The sequence below is a fragment of the Poecilia reticulata genome, chromosome 3 (assembly GCF_904066995.2).
Source record: "Poecilia reticulata chromosome 3, P_reticulata-male-v2, whole genome shotgun sequence".
NCBI classification, from domain to species: domain Eukaryota; kingdom Metazoa; phylum Chordata; class Actinopteri; order Cyprinodontiformes; family Poeciliidae; genus Poecilia; species Poecilia reticulata.
The window spans coordinates 33,781,297-33,807,383 of record NC_088832.1 but is presented as its reverse complement, the minus strand read 5'-3'; the positions used below and the strand labels follow the sequence as shown (position 1 = coordinate 33,807,383).

Here is a 26,087-nt window from a genome sequence, read left to right as displayed (position 1 = left end):
TGAATGAATTATCCTAAAATTAGGACTCTGAGCAGAAAACAGACTAGGCAATCCAAGAGAATCTTCGTTTGCAATGTGGGAGAAAGTCAAGAGTACTCTGAGAAAACCCAGGCATGCACAGGGAGAACATGCAGAAAGACCCCCGCTGCAGTTTGAACCCAGGGGCTCCTTCCTGCAAGGCAACAGTGGTACCAGCTGCAACTCATTATTAATATTATCCAATAATCACAGATCTAGAAACCTACCTCAGGAACAACCACAATGCATTGAAAGAGCTTTATTCTAAAACAGGTAGAGTACATCACAGTCTGGGCCGCAGACAACTTTACACAGACTGAAAATTTAACATCCAGATAACCGAGTCCACACAGAGTCCGAGTTTCAGGCGAAATCAAATGATCGCCGAGGGAAACTGGATGGTGTACAGCGCCATCTGCTGGACTCCTCCTCCCCACATTTTATCAATGTAATACTGAACATCCTTGAGCTCATGCAAGAGATCCGTCTCAGGCTTAGCAAACATAAGCTATCGTTTAATGGAAACCGACGACATATAAAATATAAATAAAGACAACTTTGATGCATTTTTCATTTAAAATACAACAGAGTCTTTGCAAATCAGCAGACATGTCTTCACTGCAGCAATCACAGACCTGCTTTAATCAGAAGATAAATGGACTAAAGTGGATATATATTCAAATATATAAAATAATGTGTCAAAAAGCTGATTGACGAGTCCATTTGAGCAAAGGTTTGGACTCCGCCTGCTTCAAGAAACATGGAAAAACACTAAGAGGTCAGATTAGTGCCAATATTTACTGTCCATACATCTAAAAAAAAGAAATATTTAGATTTTCCTCATCAAATATTCACCACTTTTGTACAGTTTGAGGTGAATGTCATATCCAAAACTGGAGCTAATTTATCATTTCCCTTCAAAACATATTTGTGTTATGAGCAGCAGGAAGAGCTCGGTGCAGATGAAAGCCTGGGCTTCAAAATGCTGCCATGTATTTTTCTACTGATGCTCAATGAATCTGGACTGAGAAGGTAAACTGACAGCTGGGAAAAAAACATCTTTACATAAAATAATCTCAATAACAAATCAAAGCCCGTGTACAAGATATTCAGAATAATTCAAGCAAAAAATACAAATCTGACTTTGCTGCAGCTATGCAATGAGATGCATGAGAAACTTGGACAAAAGAGCGCATGGAGACGCACCTGATATATTTATAAAAAAAAACAAAAAACTAATGCACAGAAATTTGCATAGGCAGAAATGAGAGGTGCAGTGAGAGCAGGCGTTAAGGCAGCCGCCAGGTTCTGTCTCATTTCAGTGTCTGTAGCTCTTTGCTCCTTTTCTTTTCTTTCTATTTCCCGTAGAATTTCTTGTTGAGCAGGAAGATGAGCAGGTTGACGTTGACGGTGGCTTTGTCGAAGAGCTTCATCACCGCCACGCCTTCGTACTGCAGCTGGAGGAGATCCTGGGAGACGGAGACAAAAAAACATTCAAAAAATGGAAAACGTTCACAGGGTTTCATCAGCACACATCAAATGTATGCAATAATTCCCGTCTATATGCAATATTCTGACATCCAGACCAGATTCTGAGTGATTCTCGTCTTTATTGCTCGGAATGGTTCACAGTTTGTCCACATGCTTTACGAGATCTGACCCCATTTTCCTGATTTCCAAATTGGCAAAGCTCTGATCTTTGACCCGTCATGCAGAGAAAACGATCAGCAGATTGCTCCTGGACTTTGTCTCAGGATTTCTTTGGAGGTTTGACTTTCATCGTGATGCGTCACTAACAGCTGCTAACACAAAAAGACACCGACTTCACATCTGCAGAGAGATTTGGCATTAAAAAAAAATCCATATCCAATTTTAATAGATTTTTTTCTCACTTTCTTTTCTAAGAAAGAAATTACAAATTGCGGAAAATATTTTCAGAAAGTGGTTTTTATTTACAGGGCTGCACAGTGGCGCAGTTGGTAGAGCTGTTGCCTTGCAGCAAGAAGGTTCTGGGTTCGATTCCCGGCCTGGGGTCTTTCTGCATGGAGTCTCCATGTTCTCCCTGTGCATGGTGGGTTTTCTCCAGGTACTCCGGTTTCCTCCCACAGTCCAAAAACATGACTGTTAGGTTAACTGGCCTCTCCAAATTGCCCCTAGGTGTGAGTGTGTGTGTGCATGGTTGTGTGTCCTGTGTGTCTCTGTGTTGCCCTGTGACAGACTGGCGACCTGTCCAGGTGACCCTGCCTCTCGCCCGAAACGATAGCTGGAGATGGGCACCAGCACCTCCTGACCCCACTGAGGGACAAGGGTGCAAGAAAATGGATGGATGGATGGTTTTTATTTACATCCCTTCTTTGAGTTGCTCAACTGAGATATGGGGATTTTTGTTTAAATACTAGAATATAGTCAATGTTAGCAGAAAACGATGCAACTTTACCAGAAAAAAAATAAGAAAAAAGTTTTCATTAAACAGAAATCTTGTGTAAAGTTATCTGGACCTGATGTGAGCAGCTCAGTCTGTGTTGCTCTTTCTTCTAAACAGACACAGATGTTTACACGACTGAGTCAAGCTACTGCTAAAAATAACTTGTTAAAAGACGAAGTATTGGTAAAACCTAAACCACAAGATGCTCAGCATTCCTCCATTGTTATTTTTCATGTTGGATTTTTAAATAAAATTACTTTTATTATCCTAACATTACAACTTTATTCTACAATAACATGAATTTATTCTACTAGTTAAAATGGTTAAATAAAACTGTAGCTTGGCCTAAATATTTGACTGTTAACCTGAATTTAAAGTCCAAATAAATAGAAGCTGTAAAGCAAGAAGGCTGACATGCTCAACTATGAAAATCCAAAAAGTGCATTGGATAAAAAATAAAATCCAGATTTTTGATCAATGTAATCCTCCAAAAGCAAAAATCTGATTAATCTATAAAACAGATTCATCTGTAGCCCCCGACATGAAGCTGGATGGTCGTTTTGGATCATATCACCATGAGCTAAATTAGTTTTCAGGCTTCTGCTTTAGGAATCTGCTTCAGATTGTTCTGTTCAACAAACATTCACCACCCAAACCGGATCAGGAGAGTTCGTAAAACACGGCGGAGTCGCTGCCAAGCCTCCTGCCAAGTTTGCTGAAATGCGGAGCAGTACCTGATATTCTAATGACACCGTCTCCAAATGCACGCCCATGAACTTGGCCTTCACGTCGAACACGCCAACCGTCTCGGAGGGAGAGATCTCAAAGATCGCATTCTTATATCTGCAATGGGGGAAACAGATTCACTCATGAGGAATCTGATAGAAAACGCAGCGAAGTCCTCCGCCGCTTAAAAGCGGCGTCAGTTGACCAAAAGGCTGATTCACTGGACTCACTGGTTGGGCTGCAGATCATCTATTGAGATCAGAACTCCCTTCTCCTTCAGCCGAGCTGCTGTGTATTTCTGGGCAACCTGCTTACTCTTCTTGGCCTTGTTGTCGCCTGGTTTCCTTGACAACCTGAGAGGAAAACATGAAGAAAGCTTTCAGAACAAAGTTTATAAGAGGTTTTTTGGGCATTTGGTGAGATTCCTGTAGATTTTGTGTTTGACACACATCCTTATTCTGCTACTGGCTTTGTTGTAAAAGTCTCACATGAAAAAACGTTTTAGAGTTAATCAAAAAACAGCATTACACCTGATGGCCACTAGGAGGCAAAAACAACACGCATTTATGCAGAACTTAATTAGGAGTTTAAACCCTATTTGTCTGAAAATAAGTGTCTCTTTTGACCTTCCATAATGGCTCTTAACGCTGGAGAAACATTAAAAAGAACTAGCAAATATTTTTCCACATAACCTCAAAAAAAGGCATAAAACTGGGGTGTCCAAAGCGTGGCCTGGGGGCCATTTTCGGCCCTCAGAAGGATTCTGTGCGGTTCCCAACCTCAAAGTTTTCATATTGTAGAGCAAGATTTTACATAACATCTTTAAAAAAAAAACATCTGAGGTACCAAAAACTAGATTCCCTTTTATTAATGTTTCTACTAGCTTTGGAGTAAAACCACAAACAAACTGTGGGCCTGTCTGTCTTATTACGCAGTTTTAACAAATCTTTTTCTGTTTTGCATCTACAATGATTTCAAGTTTTACTATACTGAGCAGATAAACTTTAAAAAGGAGCAGAGTGGTTGTTTTAAAGTCTTTTTCGGCCTCCAAAGTGCTTTTGGCCCTCATGGCCGGAGGTTTGGCATTAAGGAGGATCAGCTGGAGGACCCCGGTGTGGCGCCTACTTACTTGCCCTTGCTGGCCAGGTTGTCCATGCACGTCTTGATGTACTGGTTGTAGGAATCGATCTGCATGTTGTAGAAGGTGGTTTTTGAATTCAGGCCCGAGTTGGTCTGCTGAAGCTTCACCAGCTCGGCTTTCCTGCGCTGCCGATACCGTCTCTGGTTCCTGATGTCCTGCAGCACACACACACACACATCACATTAACACACACACACATTAAAACGAGGGTAACAATGTGACTCTGGTATTTAGGCATTTCATTGTAGTTTAGTTTTATTTCATTGTGACTTTCTGCTTCTGTAATCCAGTTAGTTTTAATTAGTTTTTAGAGTGTTTTCTCTCTTTCTGCCAAAAACTGAAAGTTAAAAATCTTCACTCTGGTGTTTTGGTCTCAACTCGTCTTTCTCTCATGGAAAATTTTGCTTATAATGAATAAAGAAGTCTCTGTATTTGTTGTTTCTGTTTTTTTATTTTGTATATTTGAGAGTGTTAAATGTTTATTAGAGTTTATTGATTGATGTATTAATATTGACAGGCCCTTTTGCTAGTTTTTGTAGGTTAAATGTTTCTTCATTAGTTATAGTAGCAGGTTGTTTTTTTTAAATTATGGTTAATATTTAGATGCAGAGTTAAAAAAGTTTTACGTATTGTACAGTGATTATGTTTACATTGATTGGGTAATGAATACTCAACCAAATGTATTTATTAAATTACTGTTGAAGAACCGACTGACTCTGGTGTTTTCTCCCAATGTTTTCTGCCGCCATTTTGGAGACTAAACTTAAACTGCTTGTGTGGGGGGGAAAAATTTAAATCAATCAAACATCAGTTCAAAAGATCAATAAGTAGATTAAAACACTAAAACAAATGATTTTATAGCTATAATTTCAGTAGATTTTAGTCTTACAAAAAGCACAATATAGTTTCTCCACCCATTCATTATCATTTTTATTTATTTCAGAAAACAAAATGTTTAATTTCAGTTTCCATTATTTTGTCAGTTTTAGTGAACTACACTAACCTTGACTGAAACTGAGGCGGCTGTTTTTTAAACCCCACAGATAAAAGCGTTTATTTGTCCAACCTTGGCGATGTCGTTGATGAGGTCCTGGTAGCGGTTCTCCGGGTGGACCTTCCCGAGCTCGGCCAGCCGCTGCAGGTTGCTCTTGATTTTGTCCTTTTTGCCCTGCAGGGTCAGGCTGTCGTCCACCACCGGCTTCACCTGCTTCATCTTCTCTGGGGTCTTTGCATCCCTGATGGCTCTCCTCTGCATGGCGCGCTGGTACTCTGCCTCCTGAGAGCACAAAAACAACCTGGTTGCAACTTTTGGGCTTTTAAGGCCTGAAAACACGACGTGCAAATAACTGTTAGAAATCTTTGGGATTTGTTCATTAATGAGGGGAAAGTTGAAGAGGTACTACAGGAAGGCCTTCCCAGAAGCTGATTTATCCATTTCGGAACCAGGTTAGATGTGTGTTTTGGATCGTTTTCCTGTTGGGACAGAACCGCACAGCATTCTGGGGGATGTAGGCAGAGGAAAGGCTGTAGACGCTCAACCTCTCAGTCAGGCAAGCTAGGTGGGAGGAACCAACTAACTCATTCGCTCTTTAGTCACCTAGCAACAACCTGTTGAGTAACTTCTGGTTACCTAGCAACAACCTGTTGAGTAATTTCTGGTCACCTATCAACGACCTGTAGAGTAACTTCTGGTCACCTAGCAACAACCTGTTGAGTAACTTCTGGTCACCTATCAACGACCTTAGAGTAATTTCTGGTCACCTAGCAACAACCTGTTGAGTAACTTCTGGTTACCTATCAACGACCTGTAGAGTAACTTCTGGTTACCTAGCAACAACCTGTTGAGTAATTTCTGGTATCCTAGCAACAACCTGTTGAGTAATTTCTGGTATCCTAGCAACGACCTGTTGAGTAACTTCTGGTCACCTACCAACAACCTGTTGAGTAACTTCTGGTCACCTACCAACAACCTGTTGAGTAACTTCTGGTTACCTAGCAACAACCTGTTGAGTAATTTCTGGTCACCTATCAACGACCTGTAGAGTAACTTCTGGTCACCTAGCAACAACCTGTTGAGTAACTTCTGGTCACCTATCAACGACCTTAGAGTAATTTCTGGTCACCTAGCAACAACCTGTTGAGTAACTTCTGGTTACCTATCAACGACCTGTAGAGTAACTTCTGGTTACCTAGCAACAACCTGTTGAGTAATTTCTGGTATCCTAGCAACAACCTGTTGAGTAATTTCTGGTATCCTAGCAACGACCTGTTGAGTAACTTCTGGTCACCTACCAACAACCTGTTGAGTAACTTCTGGTCACCTAGCAACAACCTGTTGAGTAACTTACGCAGCAGCAGTTTCAGGTTTTGCTACTTTGCCTCAAACTACTTAAAAATATAAAAAAAACAACGCAGTGGAATGAAAACTGTGGATAAAACAGGAAAGGTCACGCCACCAGTTTGGCTGTTTTTCAGACATTTAGAACACAAAGCTAATCAATAATTATCGATATCGACTGACATGAAACGCTTATATCGTGATACGTTTTTCAGCCATGTTGTCCAGCCATAGTTGCTACTTTGTTTGTAGTTTTAAATTGGACTCCTCCAAATGTACTCATCAATCTGTCTTACATGGCTACCAAATCTCTAACTTCCGATTGTTCCAGCATCTTCTAGTCCATTGTAGACCCAAGTCTTGGTGGTTCCTAGGTTGTTCATGAACATCCTAACAATTTTCCTTTTATCTGAGATCAGTTTGAGTCGGATGTTAAAAATCTGGACGGAGCTCCAACCGTAATCATCTAAACTTTTTGGATTTATCCGTTTTGGAACTGGAAAGACATTAACATCATATCCAGTGGTGGGCAATGCTAGCTGGAAGGCTAGTTGTGCTAACCCTAAAGCACTAATCGGAAAGCACTAAACCAACATGGCATTTAGTGGAAGCTTGTTTCTGTACGTTTGTTTGAAATGAAGTTATTGAAGAAAAAAGAGAAAACTTGAGGAAACGGAAAATCTACGTAAACAGTCTTCACCCCTTTCAAAATAAGAGCATGAATATAAAAGTCTAATTGAACTCTTAATGGTTGATAATCAAAACTTCAACACAGATTTCAGACTTTTATCAACTGAAACTTTAAACAACAACCAAGTAAATTACCGTTTTCAAGTTTATCTGAAAGAATTCAGTTATTAAAGCTAAGAGCACTAAACGTTATCAAAATTAGCAAAAACCCGATTGTGCTAAAAGAAAAATTTGCTCATATTGGCTCATTAGCTAAAGTAGATGGCTGGATATTTACGCATTTATTTAACCAGATATTAGTTCAGCTGCTTGAAGAATAATTGGATTTTCTGAAGCTCTCTTTTCTTGGACTTTGGCTGCTTTCACGGTTTGTTGGCTGCTTTCACAGTTTGTTTCCCCAAACTGTGATAACATCCTGTGTGCTTAAAAGCAAAATGAGGAAAGAAGATGCGTCAGTCTGAAAAAAATGACTAGGACTGTCTGGTTAAAAACAGAAGTTATCAAAACATCAGGAGTCGTTCAACACTTCTGCTCAACACAGTGTGGATAAAAGTAATTTGATGGTAATTTAAAGTAGATAAACAGCAGAGCAATCAGGATAACTAATGACCAATGAAGGAATTTCTCTGGGTCTGAAATTTTCCATTTTTTCAAAAAGAGGATGTTGCCAAATAGGTGGGAAGTGCAACTCTGTTTGCACTTGATCCGTCACAAAGTGAAGTCAGAAATTTGTCTTCAAGCATGTTAAGTTCCCATTTTGTGCCTCAAGGTAACGCTGTAGTTTTCCACTCTAATCAAAGAAAAACGCTGCGGACATGGCTAAATGCTGGGCGCCCCCTGGTGTCTGTTTGAAGCAATGACTCAAGTCATTCATTTTCAGCACATCCAACCTGCTCTGGAGACGCTGTTGAATCCAGGATCTCAGTCAGCGTCTCTCCGGGCTGGAACCGGATGACATCCACAATCAGCCTCTTGGTGCTGGAAACGACAAAACGAAGATGAAAATGTTTCTGATTACGCTTCAGAAGATCTTCCCGTAGGGGCCAAACTCACTTGAGCAGGAGAGTCTTGGCGTCCATCTCTGTATTGGCCTCTCCAGGAACGTCAAACTTGTTGGTGAGCGTGAGTGAGACCTCCGTCTTTCCCATCAGCTCTTTGTTGGGATCGTCCGGAGGAAGGGGATTTTCACCTGACAGACGGATGGGGGCCAGAAACGGTCAGAAACTGCTCTCATCACCAATGTAGCCAAATCATGAAAGTAAAGTGGTGCTCGTTGGATTAAAATAAAAATAAAAAATTCAACATTACGTGAACACAGTATGCTTCCTTGAACTAGTTAGCATATGTCTACAGGCTATACAAAACATGTTCATTACATTGTTTTTTTTTACAACATCCGTCTTGGATTATGAGGGTTTAGTCTGCTCAGGTCTGCCTTCAGAATAACCTGTATTAGGACGTCCTGTCACTTTAAATCCAAATAAGCTGCTGCTGGCCACGCCCCCCAACTAAATGTTTACACTCGCACTTTAAAATGGCTGCAAACAGATGCACAATTACACAACCGTACATCTTTAAAAAGCAGAAGTGGAGCCTCCTGCACAACCAGCAAGAATGCAGCAAGCGGTTTCTGGGTAGTAAATTAGCAATAAAACACTTGTCTTTTCCAGCAGCCATTGTACAGCGCATAACAGGCTTCCACTCAGCTTGGGTTGTCAGGTAATGAAATGGGCTTCACTTGTTTTCCAGGCACAAAAAAACATTAACTTATTGCCAATAACTGGCTGAGGGTTCTGTTTGGTTTTCTTGTTTGTTTGTTTGTTTGTTTTTAGAAGCAGTAGAAACCCAAACAGAAGTGCAAAAACATGCAAATGTGAATTTTTGCATAATACGGCTGCTTTAAAAATCTGGTTTGACGAGTCCGTTTAGGGCCAGAACAGATTAGAGACATTTTAAAATAATCTGGTCATTTTAATCCACTCACCAATAAGAGACTCGACAGTGGGAACGTCCCCCAGGTCCGTGAGCAGCTCATGGATGGGGTCATTGTGTTCAGGTGCAATGGCGTCCTGGTGATCCAGCAGCAGCTAACAGAACACAAAAGATTGCATGTTTTAATCAAATAATCATGGAATAATCAATCCATTTTAGAACGGGGTGATATAAACTCACAGTGTGAGTGTTTATGATCTCTCCAATGGAGATGTAGATGACAGGTTTGGTGACCGTGACCAAGTCCGAGTACTGGTCCACGTTGAATTTATCTTCAAGTGAGGGAACGTCACACGCAGACAAAAAGAAACGCCTGTGAAAGAAGGAGAAAATAATGAGTTTGAAAACAAAAGGAACATTTTTGGCAGTAATATTCAGAAGTATTAATATTTCCAACCTGAATTTCTGGTGGGAGGAGCTGAGATATTCGTTGATGGGGTTGAGGTGAGCGTTGTCTCCCAGGAACATCTTGTTGGACGCAGCGTGCTGAAGCATCTTGGCCACAGAACCCAGGTTCCTTCTTTGCTCAGTGGTAAGCTGACCACCAGCAGACACCTCAATAATGTCGAAGGCATCAGGTGCTACGATAGCAGGGTTCATGTAGCGGTAATACAAAAGGTTCCCCACGATCTGCAAAGTTCAAAATGGCTCCATCACTTCAATGATGATACTCAGAACAAGTGGTATTAGTGCAAATAATCTTTTTTTCCCCATTTTACAAGACCTTTAGCATAGATATGAAGGAAGTGGGGATTTAACAGTTCAGTAAATGCTTCAGAGAGATGCAGGAATGTCTAAATGATAAAGAGAGCAGCATGAAAGAAAGCCTGAAAAGGTGGCTTGGCTCACCTTAGTGTCAGCAGAGATAAGGGAGCAGCTGAAAATCGACAGAGAGAAACTGGAGCTGGTTGGAAACGTGGAAGGAAGAGGGCAACACCAGAAGAAGATAAAGGAAAGAGATGTGTAACAAAGAAAGGCAGAACTGGAAGAAAATGGGCATGAAAACTGTTAAATGAGTGGCAGCAGTAAAGATAAGTCAATGGGTTGAGACAATGGGTCAATTAAACAAACACACTTTACGTAAAAATCATTTAAAAACTAACATTCACTGTTGATTACTGTGATAACATCCTTAATTATTATTGTTACCATATGATGAGCCGCGGTTCGTCATTATGATTAATGCCAACATTAGCATAAATAGTTGATTAGTGATCAATTACCATAAGATCATCCATAGTTTGTTATGATTAATGCAAACATTAGAATATCAGCAACTGACGAGAGGAATCTAACATCATTCATGGTAAATTGTGATAAATGCCTACATTAGCATGCTGATGTGAGCTAACAGCTTAAACATCGTCAGTGCTGACATTAGCATACCAGCTTCCACAGGGATTTTATGATCAACAGCTACTAATCAATCAATCAATCAATCTTTATTCCAGACCAAAAAGGTCCATAAAAAAGGTAAAAACAAAAATAAGAGAAAAATAATAAAATAAAAATAAAATAAAATAAAAAAAAAAACATGACATTCACCGAGTCACAAATAAATGATGACACCAATGTTTCCACAATCTTGAGAAAAATCTCACTGTACTAAAAACAGGATTTACTAAAATTGCAATTATATTATTGCATGACACAGAAAATCTACACATCTATACATGAGATTCCTGAGCACAGCTGCACATGTGGGAACATCATTATGTACAAACATATGGCTAGCACTGCTCCATCTAGGCACTCTGAGTAGGAGCCTCATGCCGTCATTGTAGGCCACATAAAGTTTCTGCCGGCTACGTGTGTTGTATCTTCGCCACAGATGGGCCGTGTAAAGTGAAGTGCAAAAAGCTTTAAAAAGAGCTATCTTCACAGAGGATGAACACATACTAAACTTTCTGACCAAAGTATTAGCTTGTGCATACATCATACAATACGAATGTCACAATCATCAGACAGGTCATCAGTTATGTAATGTCCCAAATACTTAATTTAATTGCATCTGTTGAGGACAATGCCAGATAAAGAGAAGTCAGGGGTTATCAGATGCTTATCTGCCCTACTTCTAACAATCATAACATTGCTTTTCTTAGCATTATATTTGATGTCAAAGTCACAACCATATTGGGAACAGACCCTTAATAGTTGTTGAAGGCCAGCACTATATGGACTTAAGATTACCAAATCATCTGCATACATTATGTGATTGATTATGCGGTCACCAACTATACAGCCTGTTTTACAACAATTCAGGCGCGTTGATAGTTCATCCATGTAGATGTTAAAAAGGTAAGGGGACAGTAAACTTCCCTGCCTTACTCCGTTACCAACTTTAAACGAATCAGACATTGTGTTGGCCCATTTTACAAACATTGATTGATGACCATACCAGTAGACCAGAATTCTAATTAGATATTTGGGTAATATACATATAATTATTTTTAATGCTAACAATAGCACGCTAAAATCCAAAGTTAATCAGGATCAACTTTAGCACGCTAACTACCATGGTTAGCTATGTTTAAACATTAGCATAATAGCGTCCATAGTTGGTTGCTAAATGCTAACATCAGAATGCTAGGATCCATCATTTTTATTCTGGTTGACATTAGAAGGCCATCAGCTCTAAGTGATTATTAATGGTAATATCCACAGTTGATTTAGATTAATGTCAACTTTAGCAAGGTTAATATCCAAAGTTAGTTATTTTGATTAATGCCAATATTACTTTGCTCTAGTCTACAGTTGATTATTGCAATTGGTAGCCAGTCAACATCTAAAGTTGGTCATTATGCCTAACATTAACATGCTAATATCCATGTTTGTTGTTGTTATTAGCCTATTATGCTAACATCCTCAGTTAATTATTGTCACTGTTGCTGAAATTCATCTGACATCAGCTAACCGTAATTAATTCTGACATTACCGTTTTCCAAAGTTAACTATTTTGATTTCCAAACTCATTAGGTAGGTAAATCTGAAATAATGTGTCATGCAGCATAAATAAGTTTTTATTTTGTGGAAACTGACAGAAATAACCTAACAAATTACGATGCAAACCTTGAGCAGCTCATCCTCCGTAGAATCTGGGAACTTCTCTTGTAGAGTGTCTTTTAGCACCTTGGAGATGAACCGCATTCCATATCTGAGACACAAAAGTAGCATAAAGTGACGTAAAATTTAAAAATCTGGCTATGGTGGGGGGAAAAAATATTCAACACATATTATGATAAATGAAGAACGTACGGAATTTTATCCACAGAGACGATTATCGCTGACAGGAATTTATCAGTGATGCTCTTCATGTGCTTGATGGAGGCCTCCAGTCTCGTCCTAACCTCCTCGTGAGACATGGCTTGTTCTGGAGTGACGTCATAAGGCAGCTTACTGTTAACAAGACAAAAAAAATCAACAAGTTCAACCAGGAAAGGAGGAGTTGGGGAAAAGCTAAGGCAAACTGAACTTATAGTTCTTAAAAAAGACTTTCCAGAGCAACTCTTAGAAACAAAACGGTAGAAGCTGCCCATAACTATTGAATCTTCATTTTGAAGTGTTTAATAGCAATAAAGACTTCTCAATTGAGAAAGCTATAAAAATGTTTATTTGAACCATTATTTGATCAGTAATCTGTGCAGAAATGTCAGATATCCAAATACCAGGAAATAGCCATGGCCCATTAAATAGTAACATCTTCATTTTGTCAAAAGAACGAACAGACAACATAGATAAAATAGAGGAATCAGACATTCAGTGCTCAGTGGTTCTGCTGTGTTTAATCAGAGTGAAGAAAGGTAATAAAAACAGAAATGAGTGTCATCAGCATAGAGGGGAAACAACGCACTCCATGAGATAACAATCTGGTATTTTCATCTTGTTTTACTGCATGACGTTTAAGAGGAACTGGTCTGATAAAGAAGTACAGCTCCACAATTTAAAGCAACTATTTCTAGAATGATCAAGGACTCAAAACAAGTCCCATCTTATGACGCAACCCGACCTCCGTCTCACCTCGCTTCTCCAGTCTGCGACTCCATCTGGTTCACCCAGCCTTTGTAGATGTCCACTGGGTCCGTCTTGATGTTTAGCGTTTTGTCGTCCATAATCTCTTTGACCACAGGCGCCAGGATCTGCCTCAGTGCGTTCTGTCCTCGCGCGCCTCTGTGGAAACTCACCACCATCTTGATTACTGTTGGATTTCCTGTTACAATCTCCTTCATCTGGTCCACTTTTGACCTACAAGCAGTTTAACAACACAGTGAGTTAGCAGATACTGATGCGCGTTGGAATGCACAGTGTTGCATTAGCTTAACCATCCATCTAAAAACACACACACACACACCAAGGTCTCTTAGGAACTCCTTAAAAAGGCAAAGACGAGAGAACACGGCGTTTGGGTAATGCAGACCTGATTTCAGTTTTGTAAGTTGGGAAATGGTTACAATAAGATTGTTACTGGCATGAACTTGAAAAAAATTCAGAAACAACTGGAACTGTGACAAACTGGGACAAAGTCTCATGTATATCTTGCCCCCGTCCATTATGAGGGCGTCTCCACGACAACCCTTAGGTGAAAGCTACATGCTAACGGGTTGTTTTGGAGGGATGCCAAGACAAGGCCTTTTCTGTCTTACCATCACAAATGTAATGACATACAGCTTGCTGCCAGGAAAAACTTTCAACTTAGCAAAATGTAGAAAGATTGAGACATTGTTATAAACAGTCACATAATCTGTTGAAAGAAACTCCAGATGTGATGATTCTGAGAAACTCTGGTGAAAATCCAGAGTAAAGCAAGTCGACAAATCGACACAGGTTAGAAAGTTAGACTGGACAAAACGTTTTTGTATGTTCGCTATTGATCAATTCCCAACAAAATTGGCGCCCAACGTGGGACTTTACCCGCAACCATTGATAGTCTCAAGCTCTACCGAGCTAACTGGAATGGAGACCATCATATTTACAGAGGGCAGAGCAAGTTGGACGTCAAATCTTTCACTACAGATGCAGACGGCATCATAAACAGAACGCAACGACCGACTCAAAGCTCCTCAGCTTAAACTGAGCCATAAAAGAGCCTGAGCTGACTCAGTTAGACAGCAGCATTCTTCTCTTGTAAAGCTAATAGCGTGAGTTATGATATCAGGACTTTGTTTCTTACTTAATCTCCTCCTGCAGAGCAGTTTTGAAGAGCTTCAGGAGCAGGTACTCCTCCCTCTGGTTTGAGGCGTAGTTATACAGGGTGAAGATGACAGAGTCCATGAACTTTGTAGATTTATTCTGTGGCATCTGGAAGATCAACTTGGCCAAATATGTCGGGTTGGTCTACAACGAATCAGACGGTTAGAGGTGTTGTGAGGCAGACAGGTGGGTTTGAGACAGTAATTCAGCTACAGACAAATACTGTGAAGGGCCGTCACCTGTAAAAGGTAAAAGAGATGCTGGTAGGCTTCAAGCTTGACTCTCTTCTCCTTGCTGAGAGCCTTCAGGCCCCCCCTCTGCTTGTTCATCATCATCATGTCGGACAACTGGCCCTTGTTCTTCTTGGTCAGCTTCTTGCTGTGGGACACCACCTCCTGAAGGGTGATCTTGTTCTTCACCAGCAGGCCGATCTTGATGTCCATCAGGTTCAAGTCGTTCTCCAGCTGCTGGTTGGAGCGGATGTTTGTGACCACCTCCTCACGGAGCCGCATCAGCTCCAGCTCCTCCTGGAAGTCCTGGTCGCTGTGATCCAGCAGGTGGACGAACTTCCTCACCACCGCCATTGGGGGATTTTCAGCATTGACTGTGGAAAGTTTGCAGAAATGTCACATGACCACTAAACTCAAGAAGCCATGTGACAAAGTGGGTGACCAACTTGGCCAGGCTATCCCACCTTTCACCTCCTACTTACTCAGAGTCTTGTAGTCATCCCTCGCTTTGTTGGCTCTGATGAATGCCTGGATCTTCACCACATCATCAATCTGCAGCGCAAAACATTAATCAGTGAGATTTTAGTCCACATTGATTCAGAGAGGAAAGTAACCTTTCTGATGAGTTCAAGTAGATTAAAGATCTCAAAACATAGAAGAACAATCTAGAGATATTCAGAATCAGATACAGTGATTGACCGGGGAAGGGTTACCAAGTCACTCCTAGTGGATTCCTAGAGAACCACCAGCTCAAAGAGTGCATCAACAACTCATCCAAGAGGTCAGAGTCAAGAACAACATTTCAGTGTGATCATGTTTGAAACTCTCCCAGAGTGAATTAATTTGGACAATCAGGGGGCGATTACTTTTCATAGTCTCAGGTTGGCGCAGAACCGCGGGTGAACAAGACTCACATGATCTTCAAAGTACTTCAGACGATCTTTATACTTCTTACGAGCTTGATGCATTCGGACCATGGACTGAATCTGAAACAAAGACAAATCTATCAGTTTTTAATGCTTTGTTTTTTACAATTGGGCGACAGGTCACTGGAACATCTTCTCAGTTTTACCTTAATGGCTTCGTCGGTGTGATCTTCCAGGTGCTGCTTGCGCTCCTGGAATGCCTTCCTCTGTTTGTAGCCTTTCCAGTGAGCCTGACAAGAAAAATTTGGGCATCAGACCATCTGATAACACCTGGGTTCAGTCTAGATGTTTTATAACACATTTCTCACCTGGATGCACATCACAGCCGGGTCCTGAGACTTCAGGAAGTTCATCCGCTCCTTCAGCCCGTTTCTCACCAGGAAGCCGCGACATCGAGCTTGAAGCTTCGCGATTAGAGTCTCGTTAGCGAGCCAGAGCTGCTCCCGGTTGTAGGCGGTAGTTACCCCAGAAACGACGCCCTGATGGGAGAAAATAAACGGTCAAACAAGGCTTCCCAGCTCAGGTGAGGCCCACACCTGGCAGAGCCCTACCTGGATCTCCTCCTTGTTGATCTGCGTGTTGTTTGGCTCGAAGCCTTCGGGCTCCACCCATGTGCCCTCCTTGGTCTGCAGGTTGTAGTAGTAGTTGTGTCCACCCTTCACCCAGTGTTTGACCCACTCACTGCCATTATCACCTGGACAGACGGATTGTTTTCACTTTAATTTATGCAGGTAAGAACCAATGAACCATCGGGTCTCAAAGAAGGAAAACAAAGATGAAGCTACAAAAATCCCACTGGTTGCTAAATGTAACAAAATCCATGCAAGATTGTTTTTGACATTTAGGAAGATAAATATGTTTGCAAAAGATAAGGATGGATTTTTAATGGATGTTATGCTGATGTGTGAGGGTGTTGATGCAAAAACACAAAAGAAACAAATATTTTTAATTTAGTTTCTAATGCAAATATCTTAGTTCACTTAAAATAAGACAAACTTATAAGTAACTTTTCAGTAAGATATAGGAACTTGTTTTAAGTCAATATTTCCGTAATATTGATGAAAAAGTTCTAGTTTTATTGGCAGATTATTTGACTTATAAGAAAAATTTGTTGTTATAAGTGAAATTGTCTGACAATGGAACCAGAACTTTGACTTAAACAAGCAGCTGCAGCTTTCTGAAAAGTTACTTTAAAGTTATTTTTGTCTTATTTCAAGTGAACTAAGGTATTTGCACTAAAAACTAAACCAAAATCACTTTTTTGTGTTCTTGCAGTGTAAGTGTCCTTTACTGGTGCAGTAATCTAACAAATGTGTAATTCAGTACATTTACGTCTGGGTTTAAAAAAAAGAAATGTTCCAAGTTAATTCTGCGCTGATTTTTCAGTATCAGATTTCGGTATCAGAAGTGAAAAACACGGATCGGAGCATCTCTAAAAAAGCTCCTGCTGAAACGCTGCAGGCTGTAAATGAGAAATTCTCCTGTATTTAGTCATAATCACATATTTCTACATGCTGCTGCTTCATTACCTCCCGTTAAAGTTCTCGTCTTTCCAGGACACTCCCTTCTTTGGGTGGTGTTCACTGTTAGCCAACAGCTGCATGCAGCTGTGCAGGTGTGCATGCAGACCTGCTTGTCAAGGCTCAAACTGAACTGTTTGTTTCCGAGTTCAACCCATTGTCTCATTCTCAGATCATTCTGTTCTTGCAAATTATTCCTCTAATCAATCTCCACTTGATAATTATACGGAGAAAAGACATGAGCAGTGACTCAATCCAGGAGCAGAATGAATCATTTCTGCATCTCCTCACCTTCGTTCTTCTTCTCCTCTTTAATCTTAGCCAAGTCGTCCTGATAGGTCGGTGCGCACTCCGCGGTGACGCCGTACAGACCGGCTCCTGGGCTGCGCAGAGCAGCCAGAGTCTGAGCCGAATCTCCAGTATCCACCGCCTCGTTAACGGCCTGGATGGACTGGGAGACTGTTGGAACGGAACCAAGCGTCAAGCATTACAGTTTCCCCGACATAAACAGAAACACTGGAAAGCAGAGGGTGTGTAAATGTGTGTTTTCTTACACAGCAAGGCCTCCTTTGTGTCTTGGTTTGCCTTCAAGATGGCGTCCTGGATCTCATCCAGCCACAGCACGGCGGACGGATCCTGAGTTTCCTAAAAGATTTTAAAGAATACACAAGCAAAATTATATTAAAAAAAAAACATGAAAACACAGAGCAACAATAAAACCAAGACAAATGTTTTTAATGAATGTTGGCACAATGTCAATTAGAAAAAGACATAAGCAATAAAGTTTGTTCTTAATGCAGGAAAGCTACAAATATAATAATCCCTAATGGGAAATTTCACAACCTAAAGGTCAAAAAATAAAATCAATAAAAGAAATAAAAGGTGAAAAATAAATAGAATTATCAGAGACAAAAAAACACCCAAGAGTGAAACAGGGTGTCCCAGCAAAATTAGCATAATGTCGGAGTATAGCAAAACTTTCTAGAGTGAAATGTGAAGCCACAAGCCAGCCTGGCCCAACTGGGTCAGCAGCAAGTCAATGATCAAACCACTTCAGCAAATATTCAACAAAATGGCTAAAAAACAAGGAAATGAATCAAGATGTTGCAATGGCCTAGTCAAAGTCCAGACTAAAACACTGTGGTGGGACCTTAAGAGAGTCAGACTCACTTCACTGTCCTTCGACATGTCAGAGATGCACTGCAGAACAGAGTTACTGTTCATATTACACTGCAAAAACAAAATCTTACCAAGTATTTTTGGTCTCGTCTCCAGTGAAAATATTTTAGGACATCTGAAACGAAACTTTTCCGTGAGATGTAGGAGCTTGTTTTAGGCAAATGATTCCTCAATACTGATGAAATAATCTGGCAGATTATTTCACTTGTAACACGGAAAATGTTTTAAGTGAAATAATCTTTTTCCATCAATATTAAATACTTTTTGACTTAAGAAAGATCCAGTTTCTTGTTGTAAAGTTACTTTGAGTTGATTTGTCTTATTTCAAACACTCCCAGATATTTGCACAGGAAACTAGACCAACATACTTGTTAAGATGTTGTGTTTTTGCAGTGAATGTCACAAAAAGGAAACATCTGGATAAACTATACAAGTATAAAAAACAATATTATAGAATAAAATTAAATAGCATAAATACAAGTGCAGTTGTGCGGAAATGTTTGCAAACGTGACTGAAAATTCGATAGCTGCCTAATCACAGTGTTTACTTAATTTTTTTTCACATTGTATTTTTACATTTTGGTATTTATTTTTCTAAAAGAATCCAGACAAAAAGCAAATGCTGTGTATTTATTTATTTTGTTTCTTATTTGATTCATCAGACCCCGTGCAGATTTTCCACTGCAGTGGTGCCAACCCGCCACCAGATGGCGCTCTTCCTGCAAAAAAGTAGCTTTTTTTAGCGCTTCTCAGGTTGCAGCCTCCCCCTTTCAGACCTCCCACCCCTCAGGGAACATGGAAGGAGGCGGGTAGAAGAAGAAGAAATGGTGTGGGTAAAACTGACACCTGATCTTCATGTCTCAAGCAAAGGGGAGAAAAAAAAAAAACGGGGCGTTTTGGTGGATAACATCTGTAGAAGCGTGAACAGAAAGTAGTAAACAAACCTGAGTGTAGATTAGTGTTTGTGTGTTTGATTTGTAGTTTGGGGGAGGCGGTCGACAGGGTGTGGCGCCGGAGCAGGCAGGGGCCTGGCTGGAGGAGGAGGAGGAGGAGGAGGAAGGCTGTGCAGCTTAAACTTTATGACTGCATCATGGAATAGAGGAAGTGAGAGTTTGGGGCGGTTGAGTTTTCTAGAGGTGCATCAGTTCAACTATCCAACATTTCATTCTGCACTTCATCTCACTTCCTTAGAAGCCGCCTCTAGAGCATTGTGCAGTATTTTTATCTTTTATTTTGTTATTATTTTCTCAGTTACAGCAATAGGAGAAGTTGAGCTAAATGAGTTTATTGAGGTCGGCACTGACTGAAGGTCTTTTTCTGGACAAGTTAAAAGGAATAGAAATGCAAATCTTTCAGCGTCAACACTATAAAACTAAATCTTGCCAGTAATTTTGGTCTGGTTTGCAATGCAATTATCTTAGTATACTTGAAATGAGAGAAAACTAACTTAGAAGCAACTTTTCAGCAAAATATAGGATGTTGTTTTAAGTAAATAGTTCCTGATGAAAAAGTTCTGGTTCCACTGGCAAGTTATTTAACTCAAGAGATTTTTCCCATGTTATAAGAGGAAAAATCTGCCAATGGAACAAGTATTGATTCATCAATACTAAAGTATTACTTAAAATGAATTATTCCACTTTTTAAGACACTTTTAATGCAAAGTTGCGTTAAAAGTCCATTAAAAGTGTCAACTTTGCGTTAAAAGTCTGATTATTTGCCAAATGACACTTCAGTCGTAAACCAAGATCAACCCTGACCATCGTCTTCATGAGACGTCTTGGGAAAACCGTGTCTTCAGTCAGAGGCCTCTTTAGGTTCGCCGTAATGCAGACTGCTACAGGAGGTCTTCCCTGCCAGTAGCCATCCACTTCTACATCCATCCATCCATTTTCTCACACCCTTGTCCCTCAGTGGGGTCAGGAGGGTTGCTGGTGCCCATCTCCAGCTGGCGTACCGGGCGAGAGGCGGGGTCACCTGGACAGGTCGCCAGTCTGTCGCAGGGCAACACAGAGACACACAACCATGCACACACACACTCACACCTAGGGGCAATTTGGAGAGGCCAATTAACCTGACAGTCATGTTTCTGGACTGTGGGAGGAAACCGGAGTACCTGGAGAAAACCCACCATGCACAGGGAGAACATGGAGACTCCATGCAGAAAGACCGGGGCCGGGAATCGAACCCAGAACCTTCTTGCTGCACGGCAACAGCTCTGCGTCTCAGTCCATCCATCCATTTTCTAGCACCCTGATCCCTTAGTGGGTCAGGAGGGTTGCTGGTTCCTCTCCAGCTAACGTTTCGGGCGAGAGGCGGGGTCACCTGGACAGGTCACCAGTCTGTCGCAGGGCAACACAGAGACACACAACCACACACACACTCACACCTAGGGGCAATTTGGAGAGACCAATTAACCTGACAGTCATGTTTCTGGACTGTGGGAGGAAACCGGAGTACCTGGAGAAAACCCACCATGCACAGGGAGAACATGGAGACTCCATGCAGAAAGACCGGGAATCGAACCCATAACCTTCTTGCTGCAAGGCAACAGCTCTACCAACTGCGCCACTGTGCAGCCCTTCTACAATAACGCTTAATTAATAAGAGTTATTTCCCTTTGGGATCAATAAAGTACTTTTGAATTTGAATTAAACATTCATGAAGTCTCCTTCATGTTCATGACCGGCATGTTTATCATGTCCGTCTGATGCTCACCCCTTCAAATAAGCCGTTTAATAAACCAATGAATAAACAAATATACTGCAAGAACAGTCACTGCTTTATCTGTAATTCTGCAAATACAATCATCTTCTGATGCGTTCCGTATTGAATTAAAGGTTGGATTTATTTCCAGTAAAGGATAAATTTAAAACCTGAGCATGCGCTGAGCCTTGGCTGGACCGCTGCAGCAACAAAATAACGTGATAATAATCTGAAGAGAAACACGATTGAGTTAGTCAGTGGATTCTGGGCTGGACTTCCTGCTGGTTATCTAGACGCAGCCCGCAGTGCTGAGCTAACTTCTGCTTCCCGCCTCGCTAACTAACAGCTCGAAGACCGCAGAGCTAATGAGACCAAAGCGAAACGCAGCTCCGTGAAGTAAACACGCTCGCTCCTTTGTTTCTCCTGCCTGCAGATCAGCTGCAAACACCAACTTCCAGTTTCACTTCATCTCAGCCACGAGGCTTGTCCTCCCGATGATCCCGCGCTCTCTCACTCACTCGCCCGGGGAATACCTCATCAGAAAAACGACAGGAAGCTGCTGTAATCACCAGCTCGGTCTTCAGACCAGGGATCGGTGTGTGTGCCCATGTAGCATTCAGCTTTCTGTCCTTTTAAGGAATAAAACAGCAGAGGTCCTGCTTGTTATTTCCTATGCATGTGAAATCAGCAGGAAAAACAGACTCGTGTTGCTCCTCACCATCTCTGTGGAACCGTTTATAGTGTTTCCCACAAAAGTCTCTACGCAAACATGTCAAGCTAACGCCACTTTTTTAGCCCCTAAACACATTTTGCTGTGTACTTTGAGTCTGTAGGAGGGCAGAAAAGTCTAATTTAGTCCCTCCTGGTGCTTCGTTGATGGCTTTAGATTTTTATTTGAGTCACATTTTTCAATTTGTTTACATTTCTGTCTTCCTTATTACAGTTTTTGAACATTTGGGTCAAACAGTATCCTGCTGCAGAACTGCAGAACAAGGTCATGGACTTCTGGCTAGCCAGTACCTGGAAGTGACATCACACTTCCAGGAACTTTGCAGTTGAAAGTCATCTTAGTAGTTAACCAACCGTGTTGGCAGTTGCTATGACAACGACAGGCACTCAGCAGGTCGTTGCTAGGCAACCGGAAGTTACTCAGCAGGTCGTTGCTAGGCAACCAGAGAGTGAGTTAGTTGATGTCACTAGCCTAGCTTAGCAGGCTGTGACAGGTTGAGGCCTTCCTCTGCCTACATCTCCCAGAATGCAGTGCAGTTCTGGATTGGACATTTCTATATATTTAATATATATAATCCAGTGGGTATGGAAAGTATTCAGACCCCTTTCAATGTCTCACTCTTTTTGTTTCATTGCAGCCATTTGCTAAAAATCAAAAAGTTCATATTGTTCCTCGTGAACGTACACTCAGCATCCCATCTTAACAGAAATGTAGAAAGTTTTGCACATTTATTAAAAAGAGAAAAACTGAAATATCACAGGGTGACCGCAATACACATTGTTATCGATTTATTGCTACTGATCCTATAGATCCCCAGTAACTGCAGGGACAGCCGTAAGGTATTCCCTCAAAGAGTAAAATGTTAACTATGCACTACTTTGAGGCAGTTAATCACATAAAACCCCAGCAAACATTGAAGTTTGACGCCACAGCGAGACAAACTGTAAAAACCCTCCAGGCTGCATGACTCATTATGATTACATACATAAGTAAACGGGCGGCGGCGCAGCCTCAACGCAAACTACGGACCAAAAGTGAAGCTGCAACAAACACCTGCGTGCTTATCTGCAGCTCGCCCTCCGCTTCCCCTCCCTACGACGAACAAAACGGCCCAAATAAGGAGCTTCTGCTCGCAACGTCACACACAAATGTGCCGAGCAGAAAGAACCGCACTTTGTATGATAACCCAGGCAAATGAGTGGGGACAGCAGGAAGAGGCGGCTCTCCGACGGAGACGGAGCTCCGGTCTGCTGTGTGTCAAGATCCACCAGCCGAGGAGGAACGGCTGCTGAGGCAACGTTACACATCCTGCATGGATATGGGACAGGAAGTGGAGGGGCGCTGGGGAGGGACAACACCATGACATCAGCGTCTGCTGCAGGCCTGAGTCACATGGAGTCATCTGCACATCTACCAGCCCCACTGAACGCATTCGCAGTGAATCAGCACATCCAAAGTTCTGCCACGAGCGGAGATGGAACAATTAATCCACCTCAAAGTGATTAATTGGACTCTACAGACTCAAATGGCTGTTTGCCGATCAATAATTAACACAAAGGTGTGCAGAAATCTAAACATTTTGAATTCATTAAAGAGCTTCTTTGTCTTTCCTGAAGTGGCAGTTTTAGTTTCAAATAAACACGTTTTGCTATTAAATTAATACAAAAAATACAACAGATTAGAAGTCAGCATTATTTTTAACTGCAAATCTGTTCTTTGTTGCAAATAATCAAGTGTTAACTAAAGAAATGCTACACTGGCAGTTTAAGAAATACATTTTATTTTCTCATATAAGAAAGTTATATGAGAATGATGTTTATTTGCATGTTTTAATGTATTTATAATGTGTAAAAAAAAAAAGCTTGGGTGGCTAAATAAAAAAATCTGCAGAATGTTCCATTTTGATTTTATCTGATTATTTACTATTCAGAATAATTAATTAACATTATAAGTTGCAACCCAAATCATGAATGCAAACTAGTCAAAAACACCCACAATGCAATGCAAAACAAGCATTTTGGTCTAGTTTTTAATGCAGATATGTTATTACACTTGAAATAAGACAAAACCAACTTAGACGTAACTTTTCAGTAAGATACAGGATCTTGTTTTAAGTAAATAATTATTTAAAGTTGATGATAAAGTTCTAGTTTCATTGGCAGATTTTTTCTTTTATTTATTATAATTGAAATAATCTGGCGGCTGCACAGTGGTGCAGTTGGTAGAGCTGTTGCCTTGCAGCAAGAAGGTTCTGGGTTCGATTCCCGGCCTGGGGTCTTTCTGCATGGAGCTTGCATGTTCTCCCTGTGCATGGTGGGTTTTCTCCGGGTACTCCGGTCCAAAAACATGACTGTCAGGTTAATTGGCCTCTCCTAATTGTCCCTAGGTGTGAGTGTGTGTGTGCATGGTTGTGTGTCCTGTGTGTCTCTGTGTTGCCCTGCGACAGACTGGCGACCTGTCCAGGTGACCCCGCCTCTCGCCCGAAACGTTAGCTGGAGATGGGAACCAGCAACCCTGCCGACCCCACTGAGGGACAAGGGTGAAAGAAAATGGATGGATGGATGGAAATAATCTGGCAGTGGAACTTGCACTTTATCAACATTAAGGAATTTGCACTACAAACCAGACCAAAAATACTTAAGATTTTGTGTTTTTGCAGTGTAACTAACACAAACTCTATTAACAATGCATCATATTTCCATCAGAAGACGTGAGATAAACACTGAATCTCACAGAGCTGCACGTTTTTCCTCCCAACATCATCTTCACAACTGACCTGGTCATCCCAGGTCTTCAGCAGGGAAATTCAAATAAAGTCCCGTCAGCGTTAAAATGTGAGCAGCAGTAAAATAAAGTAACTGTAGTTACTTTGCATGAGCCGTTTGCATAAAGCTCACTAAGAAAACCTGAAAGAAGCAAATGATGAAGAAGAACCAGTGAAGCTGGAGGAAACCTGAGCAGGGAGGTGTAACTGGGTCTATATTAATAGTTTTATATTTCCACAAAATGTGTTCTTTTATGTATTTGTCTGCTTCTACTTGACTGTTGCTGTGTTCCTCTGTGTACTATAAGAGGTTTGGTCCTCCAACTCCGCCTTATTTTCTTCTTCTTTCGTTCAGGGCCCTCCAGGACTATTATAAATATTAAGTTATTAATTTCCTCTTTTGTTATTCGTTCCACTGGGGAGAGGCAAGTTTTATAATCTATTGTAATCCTTTCATTTGTGTTTATTTTTCCTTCTGTATTAATGATAAGTGTTTGGATATTTTCATTTGAGTTGCCATTACACCTTTATATCATTTGATGCATGCTAACTATTATTTTGTATAGATCGGGTTGGAGAACTGGAGCACATGCTAGGTGCTAATGCTAATATCTCCCGATTGACAGGTTAAATAAACGGAGACCGCCTCCAAATCCAGACTTGATGTCTTGTGGTTTGTCTGATCACCACACAACGCTGAAATCCACCGGTCACAGAGGCATTCAGAAAGTTCATTTATTCACAGGTTTCTCCACAGAGAGGAAAAATGCTACTTAATATTCAGCAGAATTTCATACGACTGCAAGCCGTAAGCTAAGAGCTCTTTGTGAATGCTATTATTGGCGCTAACAGCAACAGTGAAGCTAACTTTTTCATTTAGCCCTAAATTAGCTTTTGCAGATGAATTTATGTGGATGTTTTGTAAAACTTTCAGTTGAACAAAGTTCAACGTCTTGGTTGAAGTTTTGGATATCGACCGTTGAGGATTTCTTCACGTTTGTATCTACGCTCTTATTTTGAAGCAGGTAGAGGCTGTTTACGCAGCAGCTCCGTTTCCTCTCCTGTCCTCTTTTTATTTTTTAACTCCCAATAACTTTATTTAAAACAAGAAAGAGCGAAATAAAACAGAAGAGATATAAATGTAGATACAATACCTAAGTAAGTATGTTAGAGGTGTGTAGTAATTCAAATTTGATCTGAATCAAAGTTAGCGCTTTAGCATCAGCTATGTTTGTGTAGCGCTTTAGCGCTAGCGAAACTAATTTTCGAATTATCAGCGTCTACTGTTGTCATTTTATAACAAACTAATTTATTTTGGGTCTTTTGTACAGATTTAGCTAAAGAAATTGAAACATTTTCTGCCTTTTTGACAAGATGCATGTTTAACACACCACTGGCTGCATTCAGTGACTGCTACCAAGTATTTTAGTTTTCTTTTCTGTATGAAACCAACAATTACAATTAGAAACTAGGGCTTTTGTAAACGATTATTTTAGTAATCGAGTAATCTATAGATTT

General features: G+C 40.8%; 1 protein-coding gene across 1 annotated transcript in view; it reads right to left on the bottom strand.

Annotated features, from left to right (window-relative positions):
- Nucleotides 1-262: 262 nt before the first annotated feature.
- Nucleotides 263-26,087, bottom strand: part of iqgap1 (IQ motif containing GTPase activating protein 1) — a 68,742-nt gene continuing 42,917 nt past the window's right edge. The window contains exons 16-37 of the mRNA XM_081605533.1: nucleotides 17,748-17,838; nucleotides 17,485-17,652; nucleotides 16,225-16,367; nucleotides 15,982-16,152; nucleotides 15,820-15,903; nucleotides 15,662-15,733; nucleotides 15,230-15,299; nucleotides 14,757-15,121; nucleotides 14,498-14,661; nucleotides 13,348-13,572; nucleotides 12,586-12,726; nucleotides 12,400-12,484; nucleotides 9,728-9,960; nucleotides 9,511-9,643; nucleotides 9,323-9,425; nucleotides 8,392-8,527; nucleotides 8,229-8,316; nucleotides 5,377-5,586; nucleotides 4,299-4,465; nucleotides 3,400-3,522; nucleotides 3,178-3,286; nucleotides 263-1,487 (exon numbers count right to left, since the gene is read on the bottom strand). Of these exons, the coding sequence (XP_081461659.1) occupies nucleotides 1,374-1,487; nucleotides 3,178-3,286; nucleotides 3,400-3,522; nucleotides 4,299-4,465; nucleotides 5,377-5,586; nucleotides 8,229-8,316; nucleotides 8,392-8,527; nucleotides 9,323-9,425; nucleotides 9,511-9,643; nucleotides 9,728-9,960; nucleotides 12,400-12,484; nucleotides 12,586-12,726; nucleotides 13,348-13,572; nucleotides 14,498-14,661; nucleotides 14,757-15,121; nucleotides 15,230-15,299; nucleotides 15,662-15,733; nucleotides 15,820-15,903; nucleotides 15,982-16,152; nucleotides 16,225-16,367; nucleotides 17,485-17,652; nucleotides 17,748-17,838 (3,195 nt within the window). The 3' untranslated portion in view covers nucleotides 263-1,373. The remainder of the gene's footprint in view (nucleotides 1,488-3,177; nucleotides 3,287-3,399; nucleotides 3,523-4,298; nucleotides 4,466-5,376; nucleotides 5,587-8,228; nucleotides 8,317-8,391; nucleotides 8,528-9,322; nucleotides 9,426-9,510; nucleotides 9,644-9,727; nucleotides 9,961-12,399; nucleotides 12,485-12,585; nucleotides 12,727-13,347; nucleotides 13,573-14,497; nucleotides 14,662-14,756; nucleotides 15,122-15,229; nucleotides 15,300-15,661; nucleotides 15,734-15,819; nucleotides 15,904-15,981; nucleotides 16,153-16,224; nucleotides 16,368-17,484; nucleotides 17,653-17,747; nucleotides 17,839-26,087) is intronic.